This window comes from Hyperoodon ampullatus (genome assembly GCF_949752795.1).
Source record: "Hyperoodon ampullatus genome assembly, chromosome: 15".
In the NCBI taxonomy this organism is placed as follows: domain Eukaryota; kingdom Metazoa; phylum Chordata; class Mammalia; order Artiodactyla; family Ziphiidae; genus Hyperoodon; species Hyperoodon ampullatus.
Genome location: NC_136928.1, coordinates 22,826,061 through 22,852,112, shown reverse-complemented (window position 1 = coordinate 22,852,112; position 26,052 = coordinate 22,826,061). Strand labels below are relative to the sequence as shown.

Sequence of the window (26,052 nt, the reverse complement as noted above, 5' to 3'; positions counted from 1 at the left end):
GGAGTGACTGACGGGACTAGGGGCACCTCCTCTCCTGTGAGATAACAGGGCTTGGCCTTGACAAACTCCAGGTCAGATGGCAGCTGCCATAATTATTGCTCAGCAGGCCTTGAGCAAACCTCTCGGAGCTGAAATTTCTTCACCATAAAACGGGGGTATTATTCACCCTTATTAACTTTTAAGGGACGAGAATCCAATGAGATGCGCGGTAGAGCTAGATCTCAGTAGGTGGTAGCTAATAGGATGGCGCTCAGGTTCTGTGATTCCGTGATGGAGGCCCATGGGGAGCCGCTAAAACATCACGGGACACAGAGCATCAAAGAAGGGAAAGCAATCAGATAGCTTCCCTTCTCTGAGGCCCATCGCTGCTAAACGCGACACGCCTGCCCACGGTCCTTCTGCCCACCTTGCGCCCCGGCTGCACGCGGTGGACGTTTCCATCCCGGCCGCCGTGAGCTCTCCGCCTCTGACCCCCCCAGGCCGGGCTCGGGGGCCTGGGCTCTGGTGTGGGAGGCGCTTTCTCCTCTGCTAGGTCTTCCTGGCCCGGAGGGGGCCACAGAACGTCCGAGCAGCCCTCGGCCTGGAGTGTGGGCGACTGGTCCTTCCCCTCCCCTCCCGAGCGGGACAAAGACCCGGCCTTCCCCATTCTTCCTGCCATCGGCAGGCTCACTTGGTGGCAGAGGGGCCGCGGGGGCCGCAGAGAGACGCCCCCCTCCGCAACCCCCGTCCTCGGCGCGCCTCCCGCTCCTCCGGACCCGGTAAGTGGCCGCCCCTCCGCCGCGCGCCCCCGCACCTCCCCGGCCGGGCCGCCGCGTGCTCGGGACCCGGCGGGAGCCCCGGAGCCGGCGCCCGCGACGCCGCAGGACGGAGGAAACGCCCGCGGCAAACAAAGGGCCGGGGTCCCCAGCGCCGCCCCGGAGCCCAGGGGCGCTCGCCCGCCCGGCAGCGCCGCCCGCGCCGCCCAGCGAGCGTCTCCTTATTTGGTCAAATGACACGCGGGGTTCTCCGGGCGGGGCGCGCCTCTCCCCGGGCCCAGCCGCCCGGACCTCCGCTGCCGTCCGCCGTCCGCGAGACGCCGCGCGGTGAGTGCGCTCCAGCCGGGCCAGGGCCAGGGGGCCGGCAGTGGGGGGCCGGGGACGGGGGAGCCTGGGCGGAGGGGGACCCCGGGCCAGGGGAACCGGGGGCGGTGGGGACATCTGGGGAGGGGGTGCTGGGCAGTGGGGGGACATGGGGACAGGGGAGCTGGGCCACGGGGACACCCCGGGGGTACCTTGGGTGGGAGGGACCCCGTGGGAGGGACCCCGCCCCATCCCGGAGGGAGGAAGGCAGCCGTCCTCCTGGAGAGGAGGGCCACCAAACCAGTGGTCCCAGAGGGCTGGGCGCCCAGGCTTTTCCCTGCGGTAGGAAGGAGTGGAGCTTGCCGGTGGCCTCAGGCATCGACCCGTGGGGAAATTGAACTACTGAACCACCAGGGTTAAAAAAAAGGGGGGGGTTGTTTTAGACGAACACAGTAGTAATCTTAAACTGTACTCGTGTGATACCTTAGCATACCTAAAATTGCAGGAAGAGAGAGTTAAATGTTTTATTGACAAATGAAGAGAGTTCTCTTTACTTTCGGATACCCATTTGGGTTTCCGTTCCCACTAGTCTAACCGGGTTAAATGAGCTGCACTAGGGCACTTAAATCACAATAAATCACAGCTGGGGCTCATAGCCGGGGGAACTGTGTTCAGAACCAATGCCAAATACTTCCCACCCCTTTGGCGCTAACCCCTGCTTGTGTGTGTTTTGTAATAATACGTTAGAGGGAGAGCCTTTGGTATCCTGAAGGTGATTTCGACTAAAAAACATTTGGGGCAAGTCTGAGAAGTACAGGAATTCCTAGGCTGCCTGTTAAACTCCTATAAAAGCAAGCAGTGAGGAATATTTTATTGTGCATCTATATGAAATTTTTCACAGTGTTTTTCATTCTGAATTTTTAAGGCTTATCAGTTAATATATAGAATGGGGTTCAGTGTTTGTTATCCTGGCGTGCCTCAGTGCTTCTGCACAGCTGCATGTTCAGAGGGCTGTGTTGGCTTACCACAGGCCAGGCAGTGCCAGGCACAGTGGGGTAGGCTCAGGTACAAACGTGCCACGAGGCAGGTGTGGCAGGTAGCCCGTGTGCTTGGGCTGGAGCTAGGCTGCCTGAGCTTACACGTTCCCGTCCATCAGCCCCGAGCGGTGCAGTCTTGGCCAAGTCACCTAATCTCATGGTGCCTCAGTTTCAACAGCTGGAAAACACAGATAAGATGGTGGCTTGCTTTGCAGGGTTGCCTGCACATCAGAAACAGTGTATACAAATTGGATATTACCCTCGTTTTTACAGATACACTGAAGCACAGAGAGATCAAGGTAACTTTTCTCAAGGTTTTCCAGCCTAGAAATGGTGACCCTGAGAGCTGACCCCAGGCAGCTCTTAACTTGAGAGCCTGAGTTCCAACCACTAAGCTATGGCGGATGCACCCGAACATTTCAGTGAGGCCTTAGTCTGCATACTTTCACCCAGGGTTGTTGTTAAACCACTTCCAGTACTGAAAAGACTCTAAATTGTAGACAAAAGGGCCCACCCAGCAGGATATTGAAAAAAATCATACTGGGCTCAGGAGGTCTGGGTTCTCTTCCTGTCTGGCCCTGGGCTGGTTCCCCAGCCTCTGGGGCTCAGGCTGCCTCGTTATCAGCAGGGGGCTGGAGTAGGCAGGTAATTTACCTAAGCTGCTCTGACTCAGCACCAGGAGGTACCCAGTTCTGTGAGCTCCCATGAGCAGAAAGAGACATTGGATACTTCCTAGGTGGTTTTCTCAGGACAGTTTTATCAGAGCCACATTGGTCCCGTGGACTTATACTGAGCAGTCACTTCCTGAAGGTGGCCACCTTGAACTGAACGCACAAGCCCTTCTCTAGTGGCTGAGAGCCCAGTCTTCCGGAGTCCAGGCTGGCATTGTGACTTTGGGGTGAGTTAAGGGAATGGCCTCTCTTGTCCTGACTGGTGGATTTCGGTGTTAGCTCTTGTGATGGTTAATTTTGTGTCGACCTGACTGGGCCACCAGGTGCGGAGACACAAATGTTATTTCTGGTGTGTCTGTGAGGCTGTTCCTCCGTGTGGTTAACATTTTAATCTGTAGCCTGAGGGCTCTTCCCAAGTGGGTGGCCTCATCCAATCAGCTGGAGACCTGAACAGAATAAAAGGCTGAGCAGGAGGGGACACCCCCTGCCCTACTGTGGAGCTGGGACTCCGTCCTTTCCAGGCTCTGGTCTCAGACTGAAGCATCAGCTCATCTTGGGTCTTGAGCCTGATGGCTTTTGAGCTAGAACTTAAACCTCTGGCGCCCTGCTTCTCAGGCCTTCAGACTCAGACTAGAACCACCCAGTAGCTCTGCTGGGTCTCCAGCTCGTCAGCTGCTTGGGACTTCCAGCCTCCATAATGATATAAGTCAATTCCTAATATCAATAATAAACCTCTTCATATAATATATATATTTCTCTGGAGAACCCTGACTACTACCGTTCCCCAGTAACTTTGCTTCCCAGTTCTCCCCACCAGCTCTCAGTCTTGTTTTTTTTAAGATTCCATCACCCCTTTGCTACTGGTGGTCCTCACTTTCCTTTCGGTGTAAAAAGTGCTTGCCCACCCTCTTGGGTCTCTGATGAGAGGTTCAGGGCAGCCTCTGGTCTGTCCATCTTTAGTCCACTTCTCATGGGTGATTCTCACACACTGAGTTTGGACATCACATGTCACCCTGCTCATCCTTGGCCTTTGTCAGCCACACGTTGCCAGCCCTGATTTAGTCTGTGACTTACAGATCTCCTTTAGGTGTTTCTAAGTGTCTGTGCCCACAGGAGAAGTGGCTGCCGTTTTTGTTTTTGTTTTTTATAAAATTATTTATTTATGGCTGCATTGGGTCTTGGTTGCTGCGTGTGGGCTTTCTCTAGTTGCTGAGAGCGGGGTCTACTCTTAGTTGCGGTGCGTGTGCTTCTCATTGCGGTGGCTTCTGTTGTTGTGGAGCACGTATGGGCTTCAGTAGTTGTGGCTCGCGGGCTCTAGAGCGCAGGCTCAGTAGTTGTGGCGCAGGGGCTTAGTTGCTCTGCGACATGTGGGATCTTCCCGGACCAGGGATCGAACCCGTGTCTCCTGCATCGGCAGGTGGATTCTTAACCACTGAGCCACCAGGGAACTTCATCTGCCCTGTTTTTATGGGTAAATAAAACCAGTGTAAAAGAGCATCCTTGAAGCCTGTAAACATTTAGGTTTCAAGAAAATAGGTCTGGGGCTTCCCTGGTGGCGCAGTGGCTGGGAGTCCGCCTGCTGATGCAGGGGACATGGGTTCGTGCCCCGGTCCGGGAAGATCCCACATGCCGCAGAGCGGCTGGGCCCGTGAGCCATGGCCACTGAGCCTACACGTCCCGAGCCTGTGCTCCACAATGGGAGAGGCCACAACAGTGAGAGGCCCGCGTACCGCAAAAAAAAAAAAAAGAAAAAGAAAAAAAAGAAAATAGGTCTATGTTTGGTGGTACAACTTTTGGAACAAATAAGAATTAGCCAACTTAGGCAGCAAGCGAAGGCAGCAGCAGGAGGTGTGCACGCCTGTTGTGCCAGGGCCCTGATGGTTGTGCTAGAGAAACGCCACGGGGAGCAGGGTTTCGAGGACAGTGAGGGGCCAGCCTTTCCTGGAAGTTGGGATCATTGCAGATGGAAGGCCAGGCGGATGAGAGCAAACCGAGAGCTGCCTTTTGGAGATGGGAGGAGACTCCTGAAGGGCAGTGAGGGTTTTTCCTTTTGTTCTGTGTAAACAGACATGGATAACTGGACCGCACGTTCCCAGGAAGCAGAGGGAGAGAGGGTGGGGTACACGCCCCCCCCTGCCACCCACACCACACACCCACCCACACCCACACCATACACACCACACACCCACGCCACACACGCCCACACCACACACAACACACACACAACACACACACAACACACACAACACACACACACACCACACACACCACACACACCACACATGCCCACACCACACCCACACCACACACCCACACACACCACACACACCACACACCACACACACCACACACACACCACACACACACCACACACACCACACACACCATACACCCACACACACCACGCACACCACACACACACCATACACACACCACACACACACCACACACCACACACACACACCACACACACCACACACACCACACACACCATACACCCACACACACCACGCACACCACACACACACCATACACACACCACACACACACACCACACACCACACACACACACCACACACACCACACACACACCATACACACCACACACACCATACACACACCACACCCACACCAAACCCACACACCCACACCAAACCCACACCATACACACCACACCCACACACACCACACACACACACCACACACCATACACACACCACACACACACCACACACACCCCACACCATACACACCCCACACACACACCACACACACCACACACTGCACACACCGCACACACACCATACACCCACACCCACACACCACACTCAACCACACACACCACACACAACACAGACAACACACACACCAAACACACACCACACATACCACACACACACCGCACACACACACCCACATCCACACCACACACCCACACCACACACCCACACCACACACCACACCACACCCACACCACACACACACCACACACACACCACACACACACCACACACACCCACACGCACACCACACTCACACCACACACACACCACACACCGCACACACACACACACACCCCACACACGTGCTAGTTACGGACCTGAGGCCGATCGCCGTCCTAGCCCGCGTAATGATTCTTGTCCTGTGTAGACAGAACTGACACGTTTCGAGATTAAATATCCAGATAGTATCTTAAAGGTGATTTAAACTCTTTGGAGCTAGAACTAAACTCTTTCGGAGACTGTGTGTTTTATCTCAGTCTCCCAGGGCCTAAGACGGTACCTAGAAAAGAGAAGTTAGTTAATATATCCTTGTTGACTGGATTTAAAAGTCCGCAGGACATCAAAACAAGTGTCACTATTCTTAGTTTATGGTCTTAAGGTCAGAAATCTGACATTTGTTATTTCCCATTTTCAGTATCCAAAAGATAATTCCAAAGACAGCAGTTCACCTTATTCTAGCCTTGTCTCTCACACAAAACGTTTCTTAACATGAGCATGGACAAATCAAGCTTGTTAAACGTTTTTGAAAGTTACCAGTTTATATATCAAGTTATAATAGCTCCCTGATCTCTGCCTATATAGTCAGAAAAGGCTCAGTAAATGAAGCCATAAATATACAGCAGTAGGCATAGTCATTCTTAGAAGAATCCCAAAATGGATTTCAAATGAATTTTAAATACATTATAATATGTTTTTTTTTTTTGTTTGTTTTTTTTTTTTTTTGGTGGTACGCGGGCCTCTCACTGTTGTAGCCTCTCCCATTGCGGAGCACAGGCTCCGGACGCGCAGGCTCAGCGGCCATGGCTCACGGGCCCAGCCTCTCCGTGGCATGTGGGACCTTCCCGGACCGGGGCACGAACCCGTGTCCCCTGCATCGGCAGGCGGACTCTCAACCACTGCGCCACCAGGGAAGCCCTATAATATGTTTTTAAAAATAGCAACATCCCTTAAGCTGGTGTCCCTCTCCCTTTCACCAGAATTTTTATTTAAGAGGAACAGTTCAGCTGGACTAATGGAGAGAGTGTCGGGGTAGCAAAGCTGGTTCGTGTGTTGATCCTTCTGTTCATAGAAAAACAAACTGGTGCAGAGTGTTCTCTGGCTTCCCTTCTGGTGTGAGAGCCCCTGCCTTTGGACAGAGGATCTCTGATTTATAGGCTGCTGCATCCGTGTAGGACACCCAGGGCCCCGCTGGTGTCTGGAGCCTGGGTCAGGGGGGCTGGCAGTTCCGCACAGAGATGTTGGGAGCATCTCATGGTGAGGTTTGTGCGTCTTGGCCTGACCAGGCCTCATCCGGGGCTGTGCAGCTGTGTGTTCACATGGGTTTGGATCCAAACACAGTAAGAACAGTTCCACCCACTGTGGAAGCAGCAGTGTCTCTGGCAGGGGGAAGAGGCCAGAGGCGGAGGAGAAAGAATGCAGCTCAGGATCTGTTGCATTAGAAATTGTACCAGCATCGGATGCCAAGCCCCATTACATCTGGGGTTTGCTATGCAAAGTGGATTGTTCACATAAAACATTCCTCGTTTCCACTCTGGATGTTGCCTACATGTTTGTGCTCTGGGATATTTGTGTTCATCCGCCGCCCATCCATGTGTCCATTCATTCATTCCCCAGGTGTTTATGAAGCGCCTGACCCGTGTTTGTCCCTTGGTGTGGCCGCAGTGATCCGAGGGTCCACCTTTGCGGGGCTTACGGCTGGGGGCTGGGAGGTGCACAGGCAGTCAGCGTCCTGTGGTGTCATGAAAACACTGCATTTTCCAGTACATCCTTCAAAAGAGCAAGCCCACGTGCAACAGACCAATTTTCTTAATTTTCTCTAAAAAGCTCTGGATGTTGGTAAGCCATGGCGTTTCCCACCTGGGACCCGGGTGGCATTTAAAGCTGGGCATGGCTTCTTCAGCACTGACTTACTGAGGCTGCTTCCCGCCTGTGGGAAGGCTTTGGGAATGTTCACAGATCTCTCTGGAGGAATCGAGGGTGTTAGGGCGGTCTCCTGGAGCAGCGTGGATAGAGAAAGATGTGTGGGTGTCGAGGGGCAGGAGGCAAGTGGCATCTTTGGGGTCAGATTAAAGTACTTATTTGAGAAAAGGGAGCATTGAAGAGGGTGCTCCATGGACACTCGTGCGGCCCAAAGGGCCTCCTGTTCAGGAAACACCTGAAACGCTGCCCCTCCCTTGATTCCCAAGAAATGTTTCCGGTTAAACAAAAAAATGCACCTGCTTCCTGGGCCGTAAACGCCCTCCTCCCATCTCCTTCCTCCTTCCTTTCTCTCCTTTTCCCACCTCTCCACTTCCTCTCCTCCTCCCTTCTTGTTTCTCTTCTCTCTTCCCTCCCCCCTACCCGCCCGCACCTCCAGACAATGACAGTTCTTAAACCTGAGAAGATAAAAATAGCCCACACGTATAAGCCTGTGGACCTTGCAGACAGTCATTATTTTCCATGGGGCAGCCCTGCGCGTTGCTGCCCGCTGCGCTCTGAACCTGTGTCCTTGCCTCGGACTCAGCGCAGGGGGAGAATTGGCTTTAATCGGAGTCAACGCTCTGCACCCACGCCTCACCCCAGGACTCTTCTCTCCCAGCACCGTGGTCGGTGGCTGAGCCTTGTGGCCACATCTGTAAACCTGCCCCCTAAGATCCGGGTGCTTGTTCAGAGCCAAGGGGGATGATATCAGAGGATGACGTAACCCCGAGGGAGGGGTGAGAACTCCCAGACGCTGGGATTTGGGTTTGGTTCATGAATAACAAGTCAGCAGTCACACCTGCGGTCCAGATGTCTCCTGGCTTGCTGCTGCTTCATGCTCCCAGCACTTGGGCACCAGGTGATGGGCAGGAGTGACAGGTAACCCGCGGGGAGGGATACGGCAGTTGAGAGAGGGTAAGCAGATTGTGCACAGTTAGGTTAAAAAAACACAAGATGTTATGTTTGTTCTTTTTTAAATTAATTAATTAATTAATTTTTGTCGGCGTTGGGTCTTTGTTGCTGCATGCGGGCTTTCTCTAGTTGCAGCGAGTGGCGGCTACTCTTTGTTGCGGTGCACGGGCTTCTCATTGCGGTGGCTTCTCTTGTGGAGCACGGGCTCTAGGGGTGCGGGCTTCAGTAGTTGTGGCGCATGGGCTCAGTAGTTGTGGCGCACGGGCTCTAGTGCACAGGCTCGGTAGTTGTGGCACGTGGGTTCAGCAGTTGTGGCTCGCGGGCTCTAGAGCGCAGGCTCAGTAGCTGTGGCGCATGGGCTTAGTTGCTCCATGGCATGTGGGATCTTCCCGGACCAGGACTCGAACCCATGTCCCCTGCATTGGCAGGCGGATTCTTAGCCACTGCACCACCAGGGAAGCCCAACCAGGCATTTTATAATATTAAAAAATGGAGTTATAGGAGGTGTCTAATGCAAGGCTATAGCTAAGTTTTTGCCATTAAAAAGAGGCTTAAGATGGATCGTATAACTTTAAATACACAATTTTGTGTAATAATTTTCTATTTGGTAGCATTTGATTAAAGAAGAATTGGTTTTAAACACCTTGTGGTGGAAGGGACGCTCTTCGTCTCCTCAGTAGCTCGTGGGCTACTGATTCTGATGCTCAGGGGTTTGTGCTTCTTGGAACTTGCCGGAAATGCGCTCAGATTTGTGTCCCTCTCCTCCGCCCCTCATTAGTGATGGCCTCACTTTCCACCCCAACTTGTTGGTTTAAGCATAAGTGCTGTCCTAGTCAATAAAACTGGAGTGACTTCTCAGAGGAGATAAGGAACCAGATGGGAGAGAGATCCACCAGCGTCCAAGACAGTTCTGCAGAAACGGGGGCTGTCGGACCCTCCGGGCCCGTCGCGGCCACACTGGTCCTCCTGGGAGTTGGTTTCAGTGATGGGGGCGTTGTCTCGGGGTCACCTCGGTCCCCTTCAGCCGATGTGGAGCCCTGTGTGTTCTCACAGTTTACTCTGTTAGATGATTTCTGTCCCAGTCCTGCAGAGTTGGAGGAGGTAGAAAGCATATCCCAGGTCTGTGAGCATCACCAGGGCCTTACCTGGGACGAAAACAGTTCCCCACTTTGATGACTCCAGAGCACAGGAATGGTGCTCAGTGGGGTTGGTGCAGTCTATGGTCTGTCGTCTCCTTTCCCCCGCAGGGCCTGTGCTTGTCCAAACCCACATGGAACCACCTTTCCATTTAGATCGGGAGTTTCTTTTTTCTAAGTGAGATGGCTCTTTGGGAATGCTCATATGAATCTTCTGTTTTCATTAACATTCCTGGCCTCCAGTTTTTCCATCCATAAAATGAGGTAGTCATAGATAATCTCCCAAATTGTTTCCAGGTTAAAAAATTTTATGATCTATAGCCCTATCTCCTTTCCTTGTTCTTATTTCAAATCCTCAAGTCATTATTCTTAAATTTGTGTGACCAGAATAGGCAAATAAGGTTCCACAGGTAAACGGCAGCCTTTATTCGAAAAATCTATATGTTGGAGGGACGGCGCTTAACTGCGATGAACTAAACGATGGCCACTTTCAAGGCCAGTTAACTGAGGAATTACAGGAAAGCATTGCATCTTCTGCCAACATAGCCGCTGCAACCTGACGGTGGCCTTAGGACAAAGAATATTTACATGCTGTGTTTCAGAACAAAAATTCAAACGCTCAAGAGCCTCATCTTGTGATGTTATTGCAAGAATGTCCAGACAATGTTTTCTTTAACTCCAGGAAGAGCAATTCAGGGGGCTGGCTCTCGCCACATGTGTCCAGCTGCATGCTTCATACTTTTAGGAAAAAAACTGTCCTATAAACACAGAAGTAACCAAGTATGGATGCTTGAAAGTTGTCCATTTCTCTGCTTACAGTTGTCAGGATCTTATATACACAAGAGTACAAAATAAATAAACACTATCAAATTCGCTATTATCTCATAAACCAGACAGCAATATTTCGTTTGCATCCTGGGGTATTATTTTGGAATTTCACTGTTAAGTGGGTGGAAATGACTGAACATGGAATCAAGTTTAATCAGAGATTGTGAAACATCGCACAGAGTTACACAGTCAACCTGTCTCCATATTTAATCATTTATAAAGCTTTTTCACTTGTAGCAAACCAAATATTGCCACTTGAGAAGATATTTCTAAAGAAGTTGCACTGTGTTTCTAATGGCTCGGAGGCGTTTCTCTACACCTGGTCTTCCCAGGGTAGCCCGGCTCTTTCTGGGGTGGTGCTGACATGTTTGTGCAGGAACCGCATGGGGATGGGTGGAGGGTGAAACCTCCCGCCTTCCTCTGCCCTTTCCCTGTCCTTTCTGCTCAGACACACACCGCACTCATCCTGGAAGAATGCAGCTCGAGGTGTCGCCTGGAGTGGCCGTTGACTGCCGTCACTGTGTTTCCCACCGTGATCATCCCTGCCCTTGGAAGCCAGCCCTTCCCTTTCTCCTGCTCCCTGGATACCTGGGCTGAGAGAAGAGTGTCTTGTCCCCTGGGAGGAATGAGACCCGACCCCCCCCCCCCCGGGGCGCCTCCTCTTTGGGCAGGGGCCGGGCGTGCTTCCCAGTGAAGCCGGGTCGAGGCGATGCTCCCGTGGCCTCAGGTTTACCAGCTCTGACACCCCTCCCTTGGCTTCTGTGGTTTCTTCTTATTCAAATTCATGAATCATAAAGGGGAGCTCACGGAAAGTCTTTTTATAGCAATGAGCATAGTGTTTTCTATCCCTGCTGTGCTATTTTGGGGGCAGGGAGAATGGGAAGATGTGAGGTTGCGTCCCACGTTTGAAGCAGGCGCTCCTTCCAGGGGATGAGGGCTCTGATGCCAGCTCTTTCTTGGGTCCAGAACTGGGATCACGTTTTCTGACACGGTCACCCAGAATTGGGACTCTTAAAGAAGTGGAATGTACTCAGACACAGAACTGCCCCCAGCTAAGTTTTTAAAAGTATCATTGAAAATTACACCCGCTTCAAGGGTGAGTGTCGATTGCTCACGCAGAGGATGTAGCCACCGATGGGAAAGGTGATGGGAAAGGTGACCCTAACGGAGCAGGACGGTCACTGCCGTGTGCACGGGACATCGAGCACGCCCACTGAACCTGTCCTTTCTCTCCTCCCCGGTAGGTGGCAGAAATCTGGTGCCAGGATGACCGAGCGCTTCGACTGCCACCACTGCGAGGACTCCCTCTTCGGCCGGAAGTACGTCCTGCGAGATGAGCGGCCCTACTGCGTGGCCTGCTTCGAGGCCCTCTTCGCCAGCACGTGCGAGGAGTGTGGGAAGCTGATCGGCTGCGACTGCAAGGTATCCCCCGCTGCTCCGTGCTCCCCGCCCGCCCTCGGGCCTCCCAATGCCCCTGGACACCCACACTGGACTCCCCAAGAACCACATGCTCCTCAGCACATTTGTGCTCACGTCCTGGTCCTCATCACCCTGGACACCCCGGAGGCCCCTCTACTGGGCTCGGACCCTCCACCGGCCTTTCCCGGCCTCCTCCCCATGGACTTGGTCTCTGCCGGTCCCGGTCCCACTGCACCTGGTCGGGGCTTTTCCGGGATGTGTGTGCCGAGCATCCCAGGTCCACTTGTGATGGCCCCGTGGTCAGCATCCTTATCTAACCAGCCACCTGCCGCCCCATCTCGTGCTCCCCCGAGGGCAGCGCTCTCCCTCCTGGGCTGACTCTTGGGGCAGGGGCGCGCGATCAGTATTGGCGCGGTGAGCGTGCGTGTGGGAGAGCCGGCGCCCACCCCCGGCTGGAGGGGCTGCGAGGCCCTGCCTGGGGTGTCGGGGGGGCTTCTCTTCTTCGTGGGGAGGATCAGGATGTGTGGCTGCCAGCTGAGCAGCTAGGGCTGGCTCTGCTGGGGGCGAGCCGGAGCGGTTCAGCGCGTGTCTGCCCCGTTGCTGTCGCATCCATCCTTCCCATGACGGTCAGTAAGCAGCCGGCTTACTGGCGCTAGGTGTTCAGTGACAGTCGAGGGAGAATTTCCATCTTACGGGGGAAGAAGCCTTTGCCCTGAGCAGAGACAAAGGGTGTGGGGATGCCCCCACTTGAGCCCAGCTGCAGCCACGTGTCGTGGCTCCACAGAGGAGTGTCACGTGGAGCGGAAGGGAAACGGGACTCGGCACGTGTCCCGTGGAAGCCTTAAAACCTCCAGAGCTTTGGCTACGACCACGAGCAAAAGTAGCTGGTCTTGCTTGTCTGAAAGCCGCCTGCCCTCCGACCTCCAGCTCTGTGTGATGTGTGTCCGGGCCCTCCTGCGTTCATCTCCAGGCCAAGCACAAGAGCTCAGACACCAAGCTGTCCCGTTCCATCCTGGCTCTGCGTCTCACTGGCTGTGTGATCGTGGGCCCATGGCTTGACCCCTCTGTGCCGGTCTGCACGTTTATAAAAGGGAGCTACAACAAGGGAGCCTGCGTCATGGGTTCTCGTGGTGTGTAGCTACCATGCACTCAGTGCTCTAAGGAGCGGCCGATGGTGTGGAAGACTCCACCCCCTCTTCTCTTCCGACTGCTTCCCTGCAGCTTGCTCCCTCCCCCTGCCTCTCGAAGCTTCACCCTGTCTCTTTATCAGTTTTCACTAGAGAAACGTCAATAAAAATGTCCGCTTTGAGGAAGAACTAAGAAGCAGAGAAAACAATTATTATTTTATAAAGGCTTTACCTGTAAAAGACATAAGTAGCTGAGAGGTTCAGATATCATTCTGACAAACAACTCTGGTTTAAAGGAGACGTTTTGGAGATTTAGGGCTCATCATCCTTGCCTGGGGGCTAAAGTAAAAACAAAAGCAAAGTCACTGATCGTTTCTTCAGTATGATTTAGTGGACAGACCCTTGAAACTAGTTACCCTTCAGCACAGGCTTTAGGAGCAGATAAACAAGAATTCCCCAAATGGGGCCAAAATCAACAAGACTGCTGCAAAGTCAGGCGTCAATCACGCTGAACTTTTCAACCCGGATAACGGTTCACTCTGTGGAGTTAGGCCACGTGATTCTGCACATGTGGGAAGGAAAAAGATGTGAACTTGCAGTTAGACCTTGCCATTTGGGGCTTCTGAATGTTTGGAATGGTTTTCTTGGCTTTCAGAAGTAATTATGCAGTTGGTTTTGTGGAGGAAGTGATGGCAGGAAAAATGTGCCTGCACTTCGGGAAGAGAAGCCCCAGCCTGACAGGAGGGGCGCTGGGCAGAGCAGCTAGGCTGGCGGGTCTGGTGGCTGTTCTTTTGTCTGAAAATAGCAGGGGTGCCATAAGCCCCACTTGGCTCTCCCTCTGAAGGACATTTGTGTATAACTGAAAATACTGCAAGCCACTGGGGATTAGGCTGATGTTGTGGGTATTGACTGACTTTCAAATAAGGTAGGCAGGACTTCAGGATGACCTGCTTCCATAGGTAGCTTATCTGTGTTTGAGCATCAGTTCTATGCGGACTCTCTTTCTGTTCTTTCTTTCTGTTTAGTTAACTCTGAGGAAATGCTGTGATCTCCAGGGGTAAAAATCATTCATTTTTATGGCTAGTGGAATAGTTGACAACAGGTAATACAAATAAAAATTTATGATCCTCTGACCTTATGCTCTTCCAGAAATTTTTCCTGGACACCTGTGGATACCAGTAAAAAAAATTTTTTTTTGCCTGATTACAGATGTTTTTCAGGGGATAGGTCTACCTAAGTCCCGGGCTTCAAAAAGTCAAGAAACCAAACAAAAGATAAGCTGAGCCAGAACTCAGAGATGGCTGCTGATCCCTCCCATCAGCAAATTGGTGCCTTTAGCAAACTCTGGGCCACATACCTGGCTCAGACTTTGGGTTTTCCGTGTCTCTGCGAGCAGTGCCATAAAGTCAGACGGGCCTCCAAACCCACCCACCCGTGTGCCTGGAGGGGGTTGCGAAGAGTAAGATGTGGTAACAGTCAAAGGACCTTCTGCAGGTCTAAAACCAGCATTGAGGGCTTCCCTAGGGGCGGTGTAGTGGTTAAGAATTCGCCTGCCAATGCAGGGGACAGGGGTTCAAGCCCTGGTCCTGGAAGATCCCATGTGCCGCAGAGCAACTAAGCCCGTGCGCCACAACTACTGAGCCTGTGCTCTAGAGCCCGCGAGCCACAACTACTGAAGCCCACACGCCTAGAGCCCGTGCTCTGCAACAAGAGAAGCCACCCCAATGAGAAGCCCACGCACTGCAACCAAGAGCAGCCCCCGCTCGCCACAACTAGAGAAAGCCTGTGTGCAGCAACGAAGACCCAAGGCAGCCAAAAATTAAAAATAAATAAATAGTAAAAATAAATTAAAAAAATAAGTAAACAGGTCCCCTCGAGGGCACACCTGGGACAGGGCTGCACAGCATCGTTCTTCAAGGGTTGGAAAGAATGTGCGGTTGGGGACATGGTAGCCTGACAGTCGCAAAGTGCAGAACACCTTTTCAAAGTGCTGAGCACGAACGACACGTCAGATCCACTGATGAGGTGAAATCCCGTGGATCTGAGGATTGGCTGGTTTGGGAATCAGCAGCTGATCTTCTCCCAGCCCAGGAGGGATAGACAGGGTGTAAAAGAGGGTGAGGGACCCCCCTGCCCGGAGCTGCCCTCATTAACTAGTGGGCGGGGGGGTGCCTCCAGGCCACTGACTCCCCCTGCCGCTCAGCTGAGGTCTCAACAAGGGCACATTCGGAGCAAAGCCACAAGCGCTTCCCATATTAGGAATATTTCTAAAATGGAAACATATAAATTCTGAAAGGAAGTGTTTGGGCCTTATCTTACCTTGTTTATCAGACATTTTACTGCAATTTACGACGTTCTGCGTGCATAAGATTAGCATTGGTCTTTTTTCTGCGACGTGTCAAAGATTTTTTTTCTTCCTTTTTTATGTTTCTCCCCTTCATGCTCTCTCTCTACAGAGCCTTAAAACCAGGGTATTTCTAGAACATTCCCAAGTTCTTTTTTTTTTTTTTTTTTTTTTTTTTTTTTTTTTTTTTTTTTTGTGGTACGCGGGCCTCTCACTGTTGTGGCCTCTCCCGTTGCGGAGCACAGGCTCCGGACGCACAGGCTCAGCAGCCATGGCTCACGGGCCCAGCCGCTCCGCGGTATATGGGATCCTCCCAGACCGGGGCACGAACCGGTATCCCCTGCATCGGCAGGTGGACTCTCAACCACTGCGCCACCAGGGAGGCCCTCCCAAGTTCTTGAAAGTCAGTGCATCCATATGTCTTAGCCTTGAACCTCCAGCGTCTAAATGGTATCTTTGGGAACCACGTGACATACGCGACACAAAACAGAATTAAGTGAGACGAGACTAGCTCGGTACTAAAAACTAAAACTCTGTTTGGAGCCATGAACACCAGAGGTGGGAAGAGCCGCTAGGAACCCAGTTTTACAGACGAGCATTCAGAGCAGCCGTGCATTTCGGTTCAGGCACCGGGTCGAATCAACCTAACCTAACCTGGAGCCTTGGCCTTTCTGTGCCGTTTTCCGGTCCATCCCCACGAGCCCCGAGCCCCCAAAGCCAGTGGCATTTCCCACCTCCGCGCCCACAGGGCATGGACTCTGCAGAAGTGAGTTCAGGAGGAGGTGGTGACGTGAATTATCAACTTGACTCAGACTCCCTTTTCAGGACCCCACAAGAGAAGGATTACAGGAAACCCGACAGCACAGCAGCAGATGAGGGCTTCCATGTGTGGTCCTGAATGAGTTGCATGACGTGGGCTTTTCCGGGGGTGCCCGCGGGGTGGCACCAGGGGCACAGGGTCCTGCAGGGCCAGCATTACTCATGGCCACACAGGCGTCACCGAGCGGCTGGTGCCCGCGCGGGGCCTCACAGCCGAGGGGGCGGAGGGGCGGGCCTCCCGAGGTCAGGCACGGGCACGGGGTGAGTAGAGGACACCGGGGCAGAGGGTGAGGCAGGGCGAGCGCGCTGAGACCTGCCTGCAGAGATGCTCCCGGGCTGCAGGTCAGCAGGAGGGATGCAAGAAACGGGGTTCACGACGTCTTAGCATTGTTGCGTTAAACTTGCTCACCTGTCACAGGGGAATAAACCTTATTCCGTGGGGTTATTGTGCGGCTGAAATCAAGTAAGAGGGGACTAAGTATTTTAGACTCAGAAGGGCTGTGGAGGCTGAAAGCACTGTATAGAGCAGTGACTGAGCCAGGAGCTCGGAGCTTAGATGAGGGCGTCCGTTCCATCCCCGTCTTCATGAGTAAATGTGATCTCAGCAAGTGACGCTTCGGGGCACCTGCTGTCACCACGAGCTGGCATCTAAAACTGACATGAATTGAGCCGTGTCAGTGTGCCAGGACCGTTGTCAGGGCTTCACCATCCTCCCTGTTTCCCTGGGCGGATCTGAGGCTGGGAGAGGTCAGGTGACTCACCCCCAGCCCCACGGCAGGTACATACGTGGCGGAGCCAGGGTTTGAGTCTGGAACCCTCCGCTTTAAGCACTGGGATGAAATACATCAGGCATTTTAGACACTGTGCTCCTGGGTCCCCGAGGGCACTGGTGGCACAGCAGGTGTGCAGGGCGGTGACCGGAGGGCAGTCACCGCTGGCTGCAGCTGGAACAGGGGTGGACCGGTTCCAGTTCCCCACGGCCCCGCCCCCGACAGTGATGCTAGCTTGTTCAGAGACTGAGGCTTCTGAGAGCAGGACCGTGGGTTGGTATTTATCTCGAGGAAAAACATTTCATCAGAAGGTTTGAGAATTATCAAATGCCCCTGAATGAACATTTCAGGGCTGTGGAGTGTTAATGCAGAAACACGTGTGTGTGTGTGCGTGCGCGCGTGTCTGAGAGGGTCAGACAAGGGAGCAGCTGTGTGAGGGTCACAGTGCTCCAGGGAAGGGACAGCTGGTGACTCGGCTGAGCCGGCATCTGGGAAGGACAGAGACGAGCTCCCTGGGGCGGGATGGGGGCGGGACCAGGAAGGGGGAATGTTTCCACATGGCAGCCTGGAGGGCTAGGCAGAAGCCAGGGCGTGAGCAGTCCTTCCCTTGACTACGGGACGCGGGACGCGGGACAGCAAGTGACTTAAGTGACCAGAAGCCTCGGGAGGGTGGAGGCTAGGAGCTGGGCCTTCAGAAGGTCTAGAAGTCCTGCCTGGGTGCTTATGGTCTCGTCAGGACAGGGCGGTGGTACCCAGATTTCTAGGGAACTTTCTAGTGTCAGATGTCTGTCAACAAATCAGCTCTTGTCAACCTAGCTAATGTGTTTTCATGCCGGAAATGTTAACCGCAGGCAAGTGGATTCCTGCAGTGCTTTTGACCCACGAGATCGTTTTAAATGAGTTTTCCCCTGACCGTCCAGTCCCCTAACCATGCGCGGCTCCATCCTCCTATGGGACTCGCTAACCAGGGCAACTGGTGACAGCTGGTGGCTTCGCTCTCACGATGTCATCCGTGGAGGGTCCCCCTGGGCTGTGTTGAAGGTCAGGACCCAAAGGCAGATGTCCTTGGACTTGGCTTCCTTTCTTCCCGGTTCACTCGCAGCCTCGCTGTCCCCTGCCCCGCCCTCCCGGCTCGCAGCTCAGCGGGGTGGGGCTCACGGAGGGGACCCGCGGAACTTCTGGAAGGGTGCTTTCCACATGCCACGTGATAATCAAAACTTATTTTTTAATTGTGGTAAAATACACATACATAAAATGTGCCATCTTAACTGTTTGGAAGTCTACAGTTCAGTGGTGCTAAGTACCTACACTCTGTGTGCGACCATTTCATCTTGTAAAACTGAAGCTCTCTGTCCCCACTCACACCTGCACTGCCCCAGCCCCAGGTACCCACCCTGCTGCTTCCTGTCTCTGAACTTACCTCCTCCAGGACCTCATATAAGTGGAATGATTCAGTATTTGTCTTTTTCTGACTGACTTATTTCACTTAGCATGTCCTCAGAGTTCATCCATGTTGTAGCGTGTGTCAGAATTTGTTTCCCTTGTGAGGCTGAATAATAGTCCATGTTTATCCGTCATCTGTGGACAGACGCTGGGATGACTTCCCCCTTTGGCTGCTGTAAATGTGGGTCTGCAGATTCCTTCTTTTGGTTCTTTGGGGCATATACCCAGAATTGGAACTGCTGGATCGTGTGGTAATTCTCTTTTTAATTTTTTTAGGAACTACCATACTGTTTTCCGTACAAAAAAACTGTTAAATGCATTTATCCTATAATCAGTGTTATAACAGTGATCCCATGATCAGAAACTCCTCCTCTTCTTAAATTAGGCTGATTATTGTTCTTAGTGGAAAGGGCATTATTTATTTAATTATTAAAATTTTTTGGCCACGACGCTTGTATCATGTGGGATATTAGTTCCCCAGCAGGAATCGAACCCGTGACCCCTGCAGGGAAGCACGGAGTCTTAACCACTGGACCACCAGGGAATTCCCAGCGGATAGGACTTTAAATGGTTTGTTCGACTTTCAAAGTCTCAACAAAGACTGCAGCTGGAACAGGGGTGGACCGGTTCCAGTTCCCCACGGTGGTGGCTTCGCTCTCACGATGAATTGCATTCATTCATTTGGCCTCCTTTGTCTAGCCGGGCAGGAACTCTCCCTGCCGGCTACCTGGAGCCACGGCACAGCTCCGCCCGGCGCCCCTCTGTCTTGCCCTCCTGGTCTGTGCCCTTTCTCTGCCCAGCTCACGTCTTCGATGCTCAGCTGATGGCACCTACTGGATCTCTCCTGACCTGCTTTCCACCAGGTTGACCCAGGGCCCCATCCTCAGGCTCTGTCTCTGAGCTTCCCAGCAGCCTGGCTTCCCTCCCGCGGGGATCGCAGCCATCATCCAGCACAGTTGGGTTTGCCCAGCGTCCTCGCGGCCAGAGGACTCCCGGGGTCTGTGTGTCCAGGAGAGGCGCTGATGAGTTTCATGTGCCGTTTCTCTTTCTTACAGTCCCCAAGGGAAAGCCACTCGTTTTTCAGACGTGTCTCTCGCACACACCCCTGTCTAAACAGTGGCCCTAAGAACAGCAAGAGAAGCATCCTACCTGACTCATTCCAGCCCCTCGTTGCCCATTTGCCCCCCTCGCTGTGGGTCCAGCAGAGCCCACGCCCCCGGCCCCTCTCACGTCTCACGTCTCGTGTGCTCTGGGCCTGCAGGACTTGTCCTACAAGGACCGGCACTGGCACGAGGCCTGTTTCCACTGCTCGCGGTGCAGGGGGTCCCTTGTGGACAAGCCGTTCGCTGCCAAGGAGGACCAGCTGCTCTGCACCGACTGCTACTCGCAGGAGTACTCGTCCCGCTGCCAGGAGTGCAAGAAGAGCATCATGCCAGGTGGGCACCAAGCCGCTGCCTCCCTCCCGCCCGCCCGCAGAGAGAGAGAGATTAGAGAGAGAGAGAGACATCGTCTGTGCGCGTGCGTGTGAATGTGCGTGTGCGCGCTTCCCCCACCCCCTCTGCCCCCTTTGCCTCCCGCCCCTCCTCGCAGAGCTTGCGCACACGTGGAATTCCTTCCCCATCCGTTACTGCCGCAAATGGGTGCTGGGCCGTGGCTGGGCGCTGTGCCCTCATGCAGGTTATGTTCCCGGCAGGCTCGGCGGCAGCTGGGTCCAGTGCCAAGGCCAGTGATGGGTGACCTGTTGGTGGAGGATGGGACTGTGTCCCTTGCTCTTTGGGGGGACTTTGGTTTCTTTGTTTTATGGGAGAGAGGACTCTTTCATTTTAAAGAACAGAGTGGACAAAAATACTTTATGGAATTTTTCAATACATAATTTAAAAAACGAATCTTGTTAGACACGCACACAGTGTGGGCGAGAAGAGCCTAAGATTTGGACCTTGGATGGTTCATCGGCTACTTAGGGTCAGTGACATCCTCTGTGTGACCAGTAAGGGGTGGCTGGACGGTATAGCCTTGACAGATTTAGCAAATAAAATACAGGACTCCCAGACAAATTGGAATTTCAGCTAATCCCACCTGGGACATCGTTAATCTGGCATCCCTACCAGAGAGCCACCTAAAACCGGGAGAGGACGCTGTCCATTGACCGTCTTTGGGGATGTGGCCCCCGAATCAGGCTCAGGCTGGGAGAGTGGGGGTCGGGCACAGGCTGGGACCCCTAGCTCTTAGGAAGCTCAATACAGCTGCGCAGGGAGCCCTCAAATTGCCCTGGAAGGTATCTGTTCTCAGGACAGCTTCTTTGGTAGATACACTTCCTTTAGTCCTGGGAAGGTTTAGAATTAAGGGCACACATATAAAGAGAATCCAACTCAGAGCAATAATAGTGTGTTAAATAATCCGGTAAAGTGTGAGTGAAGTTTAGAAAAAATTTGGTCTAAAGAGTAAATTAACCTTATGATTCTGACTGAAAGTGTGCAATCAAGTGATTTAAGCTTGTGGTTTTACACTGGAATTTTCTTAATTTGTAAATGGTTTTGACGCTTAAGATATTTTAGGATTCATTATATTTATAAGTTTAATTCATTTCAACAACAATTACTTAAGAACTTGAGGGACTTCCCTGGCGGTCCAGTGGTAAAGAATCCACCCTCCAATGCAGCAGACGAGGATTTGATCCCTGGTTGAGGAACTAAGATCCCACATGCCCCAGGGCAGCTAAGTCCGAGCGCTGCAACTACTGAGCCTGAGCGCCTCAAGAGAGCTCGAGTGCCGCAGACTACAGAGCCCACGCGCCCTGGAGCCCGTGTGCCACAGCTAGAGAGAAGCCCAAGCGCACCAACAAAAGATCCTGAGTGCCGCAACTAAGACCCAATGCGGCCAAAAAAAATAAAATAAGTAAAAGAAAAGAAAAATAGGGGTTACTTTAAAAAACCAGGGCTCAAACCCGTGTCCCCTGCATTGGCAGGTGGATTCTTAACCACTGCGCCACCAGGGAAACCCTGGGAAGAAAGATATTAACTGCCGCTTTGACAAAGACAAATATATGTCTGTCTTAGAGTAGAAGGTGAATTTTTCTTGATTCTGGCAGGCTGATCTCAAGACGACGCCCTCCTCCTCCCCAGGGATGTGCATCTCACCATCTCTGCTGTAGGGGGTTTTAGGTAGAAACTGTGGAGAAGCCTGGCTGGTACCTCCTGTGACAGAGGCACAAGCCCAGAGGAGGGCAGCCAGGAAAGGGAGCCTTGGGGCCGTCACCTTTGAGCAGTCTCAAAGGTCAAGCTGATTTTAACAGATGGAGAAGTCAGGAGAGGAAACGGACCGAGCACCAAAGGCAGGGTGTCTGGAAAAGGCCTGGTGTGTGGGGGGAAAAAAAAAAAAAAATGCAAGCACTAGATACTTTTTTTTAAAAAACCAAGAAAGAAAGAAACAAAAAACAAACCTAGACGTGAGCGCTAGCTTCCTTCCTTGGTTTGATTTTAGAAAGTGCTACAACCAAATCAAGGTGAAAGCAGTGCAGACTGTCAGTGTGGCTTCTGCAGCGAAATCATATAGAGGACAAGAGGCCCCACTCAGTGCAAAGCTCGCCCCCCTGCCCACACCTGCAAGTCACCAATCGCGGTGCACGGCTCCGTCCCCACCCAGGGAGGCTGAGCCCCAGCTAGCAGGTGCACCACGGCCTCCGGGCAGGGTCACGCTGTCACCAGGCCTTCACCGGGTTCCTCGCTTGCTCCTTTGAATCAGAAAAAGACACCCCTTCCACCAGGCGGTGGACTCTGTCGGAGGCGCGTCCTCATCCGCAGCCCGTGAGAAGGAGCTTTGCCGCCCTCTGCTGGCGATGCTGCACAAGGACCACACGGTCTGCACCCAACCCCCTGGGGCTGCGGGGTGCCAGCGGGCGCCCTCCCACGGACCTGGGACAGGACAGTACCCCGAGCTCTGCGGTGGACATAAGCCTGCCCTCAGAACATGCAGAAGGCACGCGTGGTCTGGCCTGGGGCCTTTAGTGAGAATCACGATTGTTCTCCTTTCTCCCCGACCCCTGACAGGCACCCGTAAGATGGAATACAAGGGTAGCAGCTGGCACGAGACCTGCTTCATCTGCCATCGCTGCCAGCAGCCCATCGGAACCAAGAGCTTCATCCCGAAGGATGGCCAGAACTTCTGCGTTCCCTGCTATGAAAGGCAGTATGCCTTGCAGTGCGTTCAGTGCAAAAAGGTACCTCTTATTCCCCCTGGCCCTTGCACACCTGTTGTCCTTTCCGAAAGAGCGTCCACCTATCCCTAAGGTGTCTTTGTTCATCGCCCTCCTTGAATAAACAAGAAACGGCCCTAGACATAGTTGGGGTGCGGGGAGGGGAAAAGGAAACTGGAAAGGCCTGTCCCTGGGGTGGGGACAGATCCCTCGTCACTATCCAGGGCTGCGTCAGGTTAAAGAAAGAAAAGCGTCCTAAGACTACGGACAGGGTGGGAAGGCAGGCTCTGGGCTCATTTTTTCCACCCAGGAAGCCAGCCCCTTGGTGTCTGTTAAGCCTCTTCCTTCCACCCGAGTAGCTGAGGAGGCTGTTGGAGCAGGTGCACCTGGTGGTAGAGATGCTACAGGGATCTGCCCGCAGGTGGGGCAGAGGAGGGGCTGCGTGACATCAGATCCCGGCTCCTGAGCTGCGGTCTCCCTGCTTCGCCCTCCTGCCTGCCAGGAGGCAGTGCTGTCCCGGCAGACACCCCGGTACCCACGTCACGAACGGGGATCCGGGGTCTGCAGCGCGGGCCTGGCAGCTTGGGGGAGGGGCGGCGGGGGTGACCTCGCCGTCCGGAGGACAGCATCTCTGGGACGGGGACGCTGGTGCGGCGCGTCCTGGGCGAGGACCGCGCGTCCTCCAGAGGCGAGGGCCGGGACAAGGGCGCCGGGCACAGGCCCCTGCGGGAGCTGACGCCCTTCTACCCGCAGCCCATCACCAGCGGGGGCGTCACGTACCGGGAGCAGCCGTGGCACCGCGAGTGCTTCGTGTGCACCGCCTGCAAGAAGCCGCTGTCAGGCCAGCGCTTCACGTCCCGCGACGAGTTCGCCTACTGCCTGGGTTGCTTCTGCGACCTGTACGCCAAGAAGTGCGCCGGCTGCGCCAGCCCCATCAGCGGTGAGTGTCCGTCCCCGGCCTGTACCACCCCCTGCCCCTCGTGTGGCTGCCAGGCTTTGGCTTGTGGATCTGTTCACGTGTGCGGACTCTGGGCCGCCGCGCTCCCCTCCCCCGCACGCTGGGCGCGCTTCCCTGCCTACCCCCGATCCCCACGGCCTCTTCTCCACTGCGGCGTTATTTCTGCTCTTGGCTGGATTCTCTCCAAACCACAGGCTGTGAGTCTCTGACATCCCCGCACAGGCGCAGGGAAGCAGCTGGGCTGTGCAGATGCTCCCCGGCCTCTGCGGGGGGCTCGCTCTGGGTCGGCCCTTCCCACCCCCCAGGCACTTGGTGGAGCAAGAGCCCAAATCTGGGTGAACTACAGGATGTGCCCCAAATTCAGAGTGGAGAGCAGATGGCTGGTGGGACTCCAGTCCTGGAAATGCTCCCATTTTCAACACCTCTGGGGAACTTTACACATGTCTGCTGCCTGGTCATGATTTAATTACTCTGGGGGACGACCTGGGTGTTAGAATTTTTAAAAGCTTCTCAGACGATTCATATATGCAGAAAATGCTGAGACTCTCTGGCCTGAATCACTCGTTTGGTTCTGCCTCGGGGCCCGGGCCCAGGCTGTGTGATCTGCGGGTCTCTCATAGTCATTGTGGGCCTAGGATGGGTGAAGGCAGTTTAAGATGTTTAGGGAAAGAGATAAAAAGCTTTGCTGGTGCAGCTCCATCAGTAGCAGAGGGAGTGTGGTATCAGAAAACTGGCCTCAGTTATACACATATAGATTCTTTGATATTCTTTTCCATTATGGTTTATCACAGGATATTGAATAGAGTTCCCTGTGCTCTAGGGTAGGACCTTGTTGTTTATCCATCCTATATATAATAGTTTACATCTGCTAATCCCACACTTCAGTAAAAAAAAAAAAAAAGTCCCTATCTAGGTTTCAGATCATAAAAAAAAAAAAAAAAAAAAAAAAAGAACTAGCCTTGGAGACCTGGGTTCACCCCCAGTCCTGTCACTCACTAGCCCAGGGGATTAGCCTGAGGCCACCCATGTGTGAATGGATTTAATGCCAGACATCAGGCAGTTAAATTACAAAAGGAGCTAACTGCTGGGTGAATGACAGATTTCTCCTGCTACTCTGAGACCTCCAGCTATTAGCCAGTGTTGTTACTTGTTCTTAACATGGCAGATTGAGCCGTTATTTCTGGAAAGCATTTGTAATCGCGAGTCATGATCCAGATTTCACCAAGGATTACCCCATGTATTTGATTCCATTTTGTTTCAGGGGCCTTGGTGGCCGGACAGACCACCTGTGTTGTAACAGGTGGCCAACGTACCTTAAACATTCGATAAGAAGTAGACATCAGACAGAGTCAGACACCCCAACTGAAATGAGTTCCTGCTTCCCTCGTTTCGATAAAGGATGGCTTCCTCCACTGCCCACACGTCCTCCTGACCCGCTCTCACGTTCCACCGGCCTCACTAGACCTCCGAGTCTCGTGCGTGGCTGAGGCTTCTTCCCGCAGCAGGCGTGCCCATCCGTCCTCCCCCCGCCCACGTAGCGTCTCTTTCGTGAGGCCGTTCTGGGCAGTTCCAGAGACGGTTCACATCTTTCTCGTCTGTGCTCCCTTTGGCGCCTCATTCATTAATTGCCAAATTTCTGAGCACCAGACCTGAGGCACCCAGGGAAGGAAGGGGTGGGAAAAATGGGCTCCGTGACTCAGGCGTTTCACTCAGGTGGGAGGAACACACACACCCCGCAGGCTTCTTATAATTACGGCGATTGTCATGTAGCTGTGGAGCCCGTCTGTCTTTCTCCTGCGATTCAGGAGCTCCCCGACCTGAGCACAGGATGGGATTTTAACGTGGAGCCCAGCACTGATCACATGGCACCAGCCGGGCTTTGAACAGGTCCACGCAGGACTCCTCCCCCCCGCCCCCATCCTCATCCGTGTCCTTTTCCTCCGTCCACAGGACTGGGCGGCACCAAGTACATCTCCTTCGAGGAGCGGCAGTGGCACAACGATTGCTTTAACTGCAAGAAGTGCTCGCTGTCGCTGGTGGGGCGAGGCTTCCTCACGGAGAGGGACGACATCCTGTGCCCGGACTGCGGGAAGGACATCTGAGCCCCTCCCCGAGCCCCCTGCAGCACCCCCAGCCCCTGCTCGCGCTGCACCTGGCTCCACCAGCCACCTGGGGACGTGCCTCCACGCTGCTCAGCGGTACTCACGTCTGTTTAAACCCTTCATCTACCCTGTGTGCTCATTCTGTTAGAGAAGGAGAAAAGCCATGGAAGCCTGAGGCGGGAAGAGGGTTTTGAGATTTTGTAATCAGGCGAGGCCAATCAAAGTGTAAAAATCCTTTTGAGTGATACCTTTATAAACGCTTTTCTTTCACTGCA

General features: G+C 53.5%; 1 protein-coding gene across 3 annotated transcripts; it reads left to right on the top strand.

Annotated features, from left to right (window-relative positions):
* Positions 1–655: 655 nt before the first annotated feature.
* FHL2 (four and a half LIM domains 2) lies at positions 656–26,052 on the top strand. 3 transcript variants are annotated; one of them, XM_079721435.1, is made up of 6 exons: positions 656–758; positions 11,848–12,025; positions 19,787–19,961; positions 22,572–22,741; positions 23,471–23,657; positions 25,626–25,916. In XM_079721435.1, exons 2-6 carry the CDS (start codon positions 11,870–11,872, stop codon positions 25,775–25,777), a joined length of 840 nt encoding a protein of 279 aa, XP_079577561.1. In that variant the 5' UTR covers positions 656–758; positions 11,848–11,869; the 3' UTR covers positions 25,778–25,916. The 3 variants fall into 3 exon arrangements, with proteins under 3 accessions (XP_079577561.1, XP_079577559.1, XP_079577560.1); XM_079721433.1 differs by lacking the exon at positions 19,787–19,961 and having other exon boundaries at positions 25,626–26,052; XM_079721434.1 differs by lacking the exons at positions 656–758; positions 19,787–19,961 and having other exon boundaries at positions 11,893–12,025.